General features: G+C 42.5%; 1 protein-coding gene across 1 annotated transcript; it reads right to left on the reverse strand.

Annotated features, from left to right (window-relative positions):
* Nucleotides 1-5,647: 5,647 nt before the first annotated feature.
* LOC121986527 (probable aquaporin PIP2-6) lies at nt 5,648-7,121 on the reverse strand (the record flags this gene model as incomplete). Its single annotated transcript, XM_042540494.1, has 4 exons — nt 5,648-6,033; nt 6,132-6,272; nt 6,363-6,658; nt 6,743-7,121. Coding segments are annotated over 4 exons (936 nt in total), but the record flags the coding sequence as incomplete, so codon positions are not given.
* Nucleotides 7,122-8,170: the final 1,049 nt, after the last annotated feature.

An 8,170-nucleotide genomic window follows, 5' to 3' on the forward strand; every position in this document is an offset into this window, starting at 1 on the left:
ATGGCACACAGGCTAGATGACGTGAAGATTGGAACATAGCCTCGGCTCAAAGGCTAGAGCACAATATCAGCTCGAAGGTTGGAATACCATATCAGCTCGAAGGTTCGAACATAATAGCGAGGTGCACGACTGCGGTGACTCGAAGGAGGTTGAATGACATCAAAAGTGCATGCCAACGCGAATCGGGGGCTGGATCGACATTGAAAGCATGTGGCAGTGCGGATAGAAGGGTGACAGCATGCGTCAAGTAGCTTCGGCTGTTAGAGGTAAGTGTTGGTCGTTGGAGGTGGCATTAGAGTACGGCAGCGACCACTGGAGGTGGTGTCGGAGGCGGCGGCTGCTAGTGGCGGCGCAGAGGCAACAATAAAAGAGATAAAAGAGAATTACCCGAATTGACCGGATCAAATCATCAAATCAAATCAAATTAGTTTTAGGATTATTCTAATAATTCTGTTATAATTATTAGAATAATTCTCAGAATAATTTTTAGAATTATTCTGTTATTTATTAATTGGTTAATTGACCGAGTACTTGTTTAAACCTATATATTGTATTGTCTTGAGGGCAAGTATCAACAAACAATAAGATTAATTATTACTCTCCTATTTTATCTTCTTTCTATTATTCTTTTAACATGGTATCAGAGCCATGATCCTTCGTTCCTTCTCTTTCTCTTAATTCTCCCTCACAAATCCTCTTCCCTTCCTTTTTCTGTTGCCGCCCAAGACAAAAGAGGAGTTTCTTTTTTTTTTTTTGAAACCGCAAAACAAGACGACAAAAAAAAAGGGCTTCTCCTTTTGTACTACTGCCGCTGTCCACCGAACGCCGACCAAACCTCAACGTCGACAACAAGTGGTTGCTCCAGCCAAGGCTTCTATTTCCTCCAAGGGGAGTTTCTCCAGGCGAAAGGCCCCCTTTCCGGCGATCCAGTCTCTTTACAAGATAAGTTAGTTTACTTTAGATGTCAAATACTCAACACTATCAAGGAGGCCAAAAACAAAATTTAGTCCGATGTCAAATTTGTCTCATCATTGGTCATACTAGAAATCTATGCCCTAAAAGATTTGATTACTCTCGGGTAAAATGTCAAATTTGTCACATCATTGGTCATCCTGGAAATCTATGCCCTCAAAGATTTGCCTCAAATTTCATTGGTGGTTCTACAGTCTCAATACAACCGTCTATTTCACAAGCATATCCTAAAGCTCTCTCATCTGTGCCTACTTGCGGTAAAACATCAGAATTTTCATCTACTGATTGGTATATTGACACTGGAGCAACTCATCATGTCACATCGGATTATAATATCCTTACAGACGTAATGTCATATTATGGCTCAGATACGGTTCAAGTAGGCGATGACTCAGGTTTGCAAATTGCTAATCTTGGAAACACATATATTCATTTATCTAATCGAACTTTTCACATGCGCAATATCTTTCATGTTCCATCTATCACTAAAAATTTACTTTCTACCCGTCAATTTTATCTTGATAACAATGCCATTTTTGAGTTTCATCATAATCATTATCTTATAAAAGATAAAGGAACAAATGCTATTGTGTTTCATGGGAGAATCAAAAATGGCCTCTACTATCTTCAAAGTTCTTCAATCAAAGCTTTTGTTGGTGAACGCACAAATAAACCAGCTTGGCATGCTCGACTTGGTCATCCTTCTCTTCATATTGTCCAGTCAATCATCAATAGGTATGGTTTACCTACTTCTATTCCCTCCTCTCCATCTCATTCTTGTAGGGCGTGCATGGAATCTAAAAGTCATAAGCTACCTTTCTATTCATCCGATTATGTTTCTAATTTCTCACTTGAATTAATTCATTCTGATGTTTGGGGCCCTGCACCTGTTTTATCTAACCAAGGCTTCCAATATTATGTTACCTTTATTAATCATTTTAGTAAATATACTTGGCTCTATCCTATGAAAAGAAAATCTGATTTATTGGATATATTCTGTAAATTTCAAAATCAAGTTGAATGATATTTTAATCGTAAAATACTTTCTTTTCATTCTGATTGGGGAGGTGAATATCAAGCTCTCCATCGTCATCTTGTCTCTCATGGAATTGTTCATCGAGTCTCTTGTCCTCACACTCCAGAACAAAATGGTTCTGCTGAGAGAAAACATAGACACATAGTCGAAACTGCCTTAGCTCTTCTTCATCATGCATCAGTTCCACGTAAATTTTGGGATGAAGCTGTTACCACTGCTGTATATCTCATAAATCGACTCCCTACTCCATTGCTCAATCATAAATGTCCTTTTGAAACACTTTATAATCAAACTCCTAATTACACTTTCCTTCGAATTTTTGGTTGTGCATGTTATCTATGATTACGCCCCTATTCTAAACACAAACTTGACTCTTGTTCACTACAATGTGTTTTTCTTGGTTATAGCAATTTGCACCATGGTTATCGTTGCTTACATATACCAACAGGTCGAATTTATATTTCACGACATGTTACTTTTGATGAGAATCTATTCCCTTTTTCAGTATCTTCTTCGATCTCTCCTGCAGATACAGGTGGCACCTTCTTAATACCACCTAATATTGTCAGAAATTATGGCATCCTAGGTCCTGCTCTGCTCTCTAATAACTCCCCTATACCATCAGAATCACCTCAGGATGCTGCTCCAATCTTGGAAGCCTCGCCGGTCGAAGATAATATGCTCTCTAGTTCTGAATCCTCGGATAATGCAAGTCCGTCATCTACATCACCATGTCAGCCTACTTCCTCATCACCATCAACAAGTGATTCAGATGATAATGCTCCTCGTCGCATGCTTCCCATTAGTGACATTTATGAACGTTGCCCACCAAATGCGACTCGATATCCTCTTCCACGAGCTCTAGTGGTTTCTTCAAAATCTATTGAACCAACTTGTTTTACGCAAGCAAACAAGGATCCAAATTGGCGTAGTGCAATGGCTAAAGAATTTGATGCACTTATTCGCAATGGAACATGGAGTCTAGTTCCACGCACTTCCTCAATGAATGTTGTGGGCTCTAAATGGGTATTCCGTCTTAAATATCGAGCTGATGGCTCTCTTGAACGATACAAAGCTCGACTTATAGCCAAAGGTTTTAGTCAGCAACCAGGTATTGACTTCAATGACACTTTTAGTCCAGTCATCAAGATTACATCTGTCAGACTATTATTATCGATAGTTGTTAGTTCCAATTGGCCTGTACGCCAATTGGACATCTCAAATGCGTTTCTCCATGGTCATCTTGAGGAAATTGTATTTATGGAGCAACCACCTGGGTTCATTCATCCACAATTTCCATCTCATGTTTGCCAACTTAAGAAATCCTTATATGGTCTTCGACAAGCTCCTCGTGCATGGTTTCATCGACTATCCAATTGGTTACAATCTCAAGGATTTTCTAGATCAAAGACTGACTCATCTCTATTTCACAAATATAATGATGGGTCTATGATATTTTTTCTTATTTATGTGGATGACATCCTGATAACCGGTAATGATCACAAGGGCATCATAACTTTATTAAGTCTTCTCAATCAAGAATTTCCTACCCGAGATTTAGGCATTGCTCGTTTTTTTCTTGGTATTGAGCTTATTCCACATGAGGATGACTATCTTCTCTCTCAGAGCAAATACATTACTGGACTTCTTCAAAGAGCCAAAATGGATGGAGCACGTCCGGTCTCTACACCAATTGCTATAAACAACTCTCCATCTTCATCCTCTCCTGCTCTATCTGATCCATAGATTTATCGAAGCATTGTTGGAGCCTTACAATATGTCACTATCACACACCCTGATATTACTTTTGCAGTAAATCGTGCTTGTCAATTCATGCATGCTCCAACTGAACAAAATTGGGATAATGTAAAAAGAATACTTCGCTATCTCAAAGGTACTATTCTACATGGTCTTCTTTTATATCGTCAATCGTCTCGAGATTTACATGCCTATAGTGATGCGGATTGGGCAAGTTCTCCTGAAGATAGACGCTCTACTAGTGGATATGCAATATTTCTTGGACGAAATCTTATCTCATGGAATTCAAAGAAGCAACCTACGGTATCTCGTTCAAGTACTGAGGCAGAATATAAAGCTATAGCAAATACAACGTCTGAAATTATTTGGCTTCAATCACTTCTCTCTGAACTTCATCTTGCATCAAATATTGCATCAAAAATTTGGTGCGACAATATTGGAGCAACATATCTCACAGCAAATCCAATCTTTCATGCTCATACAAAACATGTGGAGATTGATTTTCATTTTGTTCGTGAACGTGTGACAACTCAATAATTATTCGTCTCTTATATCTCTGCTGAGGATCAAATTACTGATATCTTTACTAAGCCATTATCCAGACAACGTTTCAACAAGTTAGCAAGTAAACTCAACGTCAAAGATCTCCCGTTAAGTTTGTCGGGGGGTAAAAGAGATAAAAGAGAATTATCCGAATTGACCGGATCAAATCATCAAATCAAATCAAATTAGTTTTAGGATTATTCTAATAATTTTGTTATAATTATTAGAATAATTCTCAGAATAATTTTTAGAATTATTCTGTTATTTATTAATTGGTTAATTGACAGAGTACTTGTTTAAATCTATATATTGTATTGTCTTAAGAGCAAGTATCAACGAACAATAAGATTAATTATTACTCTCCTATTTTATCTTTTTTTTTATTCTTCTTTTAACAAACAACTGCTAGTGCAGTGTGGAGACTAGGAAGAGGGAGAAGAGAGGGTTGTAGCTGGCGACGTGGACACCGGTGGATGACAAAGGCGACAAGAGGAAGTTGTGATCGGGAGAGTGGAAGCAGAGGGGAGAGGCGTGATCGTGGTACCGCGAAGCGAAGCAAGGGATGACTTGGTCAGTGCAGTGGCCGTCGACGTCAATGGCAAGAAGTTGGGCTTTCTTGCGCCCTCGATGCGGCTAGAGCAAGGGAAGAGCTTGGAGGATGTGTGGGGCACGACAGTCGACAGAAACCAAGAGGCGGTTGGATTTGGCAGGGGTGGTGGAGAGGAGAGGAGGGTGTGACGGCGACATCTGTGGGAGGTGTCGTGGCAGTAGAAAAATAAGAACTCTTACCCTTTCCATGAACACTGTCCTAAATCAAAGGATTATAGTAAAATGTCCCAAACATCCCTACTCACATGTCTTCCTCTCCATCTCACCCATCAAGAACTACATAAGTACGCCATAAACTCTAAAATCAGAAAATTTAAGTGCGTCTTTTGAAAATTCTACAACTCGAAGTGCGTCTTTGATCAATTGTTATAAATAAGTTATCACCAAACCTATATTATTTATAAATATTATTTTTTTATAGCCCTATCCTTCTCTACCCGGGCTTGACCTCGTACATGATGGAGGCTGATGGCTTAGGAAATCTTGTCATTTATCACTTTGTGCCAAACTTTTGATCGAAAAATATTTGAGCTACTCTGTGGATGGCCTAGTTATGACAACCAGCATCCATTAGGAGCACTTTTCTCTGTTTTCCAAGGAAGAAACAAAATTAGGACGAAAGGGATCTCCATAAAATTTGTTATGAAGCCCTAATCTTAAGCCATCCAAACAAAGTTGATGAGTGCAATTCAGTTTGAACTGTTGAGTAATCAGTAGTTTAGATTGATTTTATACTCTAATCTTTCATCCTTGCTTTATTTATCTCTCAATGACCACTTGGAACAAAGGGGGATTAACTATGAACTGCACGAGTAATCACTGGATTACACGATATTAAACAAAGGTGAAGCCACTGCAGAAATTAATCTAAAGAAATTAACTTGATTTAAAGCCACCACAAGCTACTTGCTTTCGATATAAATTAAAAAGTGGATTGGAATCAACAGAGCAACAATGATGGGCTAGACGAAGGCGCAGTGCTGCTCCATGTAGTTTTATATGCTGCGGGTGCTCCGGAACGATCCCAAGGCCTTGACGGCCGCCGCTCTCAGCACGAACTGGTGGTACACGGCCGCCGCAAGTGCTCCGACGAAAGGACCGACCCAAAAGATCCACTGGATGCATCGATCGACCAAATTAAAAGTAAGCAGGTCGATCACTTGGCCGGAAAATGGAAGCTATTAGAGGTAACTAATTAAGGGAAGAGACTGACGTGGTCATGCCATGGCTTGCTATGGTTGTAGATGACGGCGGCTCCAAAACTCCTCGCGGGGTTGATGCCGGTGCCGGTGATGGGAATCGTCGCCAAATGCACCATAAACACTGCAAAACCGATGGGCAGGGGAGCCAGGACCTATCACAGCTCCAAATGTCAGTTAACCGAGCTCCAGATCGGTTTGGAGAAGATCAGTCAAGCGTAGATGAGGTGTGTGCATATATATACCGGGACGTGGGAATCGCGCGCGCTGCGCTTGGGGTCCGTGGCGGAGAAGACGGTGTAGACGAGGACGAAAGTACCGATGATCTCGGCGCCGAGCGCGGTGCCCTTCGAGTAGCCCAAGGCCACAGAGTTCGCGCCGCCGCCGAACTGGTTGAATTGATGCTTCATGATGCCCTTCACGATCCCCACGCCGCAGATGGCGCCCAGGCACTGCGCCACCATGTAAAGCACCGCGCGCACCAGCGACACCTTCCGTGCCAGGAACAGCCCAAGCGTCACCGCCGGGTTGATGTGCCCGCCTGAAACTCCGCCATCCAGAGCTCAATCAGAAACAACGATATTGACCCAAAAAAAAAAAAATCGATCCTAATCAAGGCGCGCACCTGAGATGCCGGCGGTGCAGTAGACAAGGATAAAGATCATGCCACCGAAGGCCCAAGCGATGCCCAGGGTGCCGACGCCGCCGCACTCATCTCCCTGCGACTGGACTTTGTACCCGATGACGGTGGCCACCGAAACGTAAAGGAAGAGCAGGGTAGCGACGAACTCGGCGATGAGCGCCCTGTAGAATGACCAGAGCCTGAGCTCCCCAAAATCAAACAGAGGAGCAGGAGGCGGGTCATGGTAGTCCTTCACCGGCGGGTGCTCCGCCTTCCCAACCACCTCCTTCGACATCTCTCTTATCTCTTTCCCCTGCCTCTCAGCTCTAGCCAGCAGAAGCAGGCAGCTCTTTGGACCTGCAGTTGGGAGAGGAGGCGATTTATATTATAGGGAAGGCGGTGTTAGTGGGTGTTTGTCTCGACAGCTAATCCATGTGCGGTACGATCCACAGCTCCGCCCATGGTCATTCATGCCATCTAATGTTTTTCGATACAGCTTTATAAAAAAAAAAAAAATCATCAACCATCACAATGAATTCGAAAGTGTCCCGATCACTATAGAATTTAATCTTTCTGCACAACCTTTTCCTCTAAATTAAGCATCCAAGCATGCTCCAACTAAGGATCCAATCGTAGTATTCTGAGTTTCACCCAAATTGTCTCATCGCTGGTAGCCCGGAGGCCATCCATGAAATGCCATTGCGTGCCTCATGCTTTCCATGAAACACCATTGCATGCTTGCTCAGCGAGAGTGGACCGGAAAGGCTGTCATCCAAGTCAGCAGGCACCCACGGCGACCCTCAATTGTAATAGCAGAGAAATGAACCGGGCGGTCCGACTCGGTATAATGACCACGATCACGATGAGTGCCTTATTTCCCAACTGGCCGTCAACCTGCCGATGCGAGTTACTTTGGAGCGGGACCCACTGATGACGTGCCGTCCGTGCACTGGGAGGGATGTTCCTGTTGGGGTCCACGGTCGTCCACCGTTGTTGAAAGATAAAAATGATGGCGTCACCCAGACATCGCGTCCTGTCTGGGCCCCGGAAAGGCGTCGCCGGCGGAAGCCGTGGATGGACGGCGTGGCGGAGAGAGATTGGTCAGGGTGAAGCTTGGGTTAACTTGACGAAGAGGAGCCCACCAATCACGATGGATCATGGCGCAGTAAGTGACGTGGATCACCATCGCACGGCACCCGTTAATCGTGAATCCTTCGAAAATAAAAAAGCCTATTTGAGTAGTTTCTCCATAAAAATAAACACGTTTAATTCCTTTACAACTCTCTATCTAATCTACTTACATCTCACTAATGAGGTGGTTCTATTTTTTATATTTATATCTTATGTCTCCAGAGCTGTGATATAGTAAAACGATACTAAATTATACACTAAATTATCATTTAAATATCTGTGATTTGTTTTCTAGGTATA

The sequence above is a fragment of the Zingiber officinale genome, chromosome 5B (genome assembly GCF_018446385.1).
Source record: "Zingiber officinale cultivar Zhangliang chromosome 5B, Zo_v1.1, whole genome shotgun sequence".
NCBI lineage: Eukaryota > Viridiplantae > Streptophyta > Magnoliopsida > Zingiberales > Zingiberaceae > Zingiber > Zingiber officinale.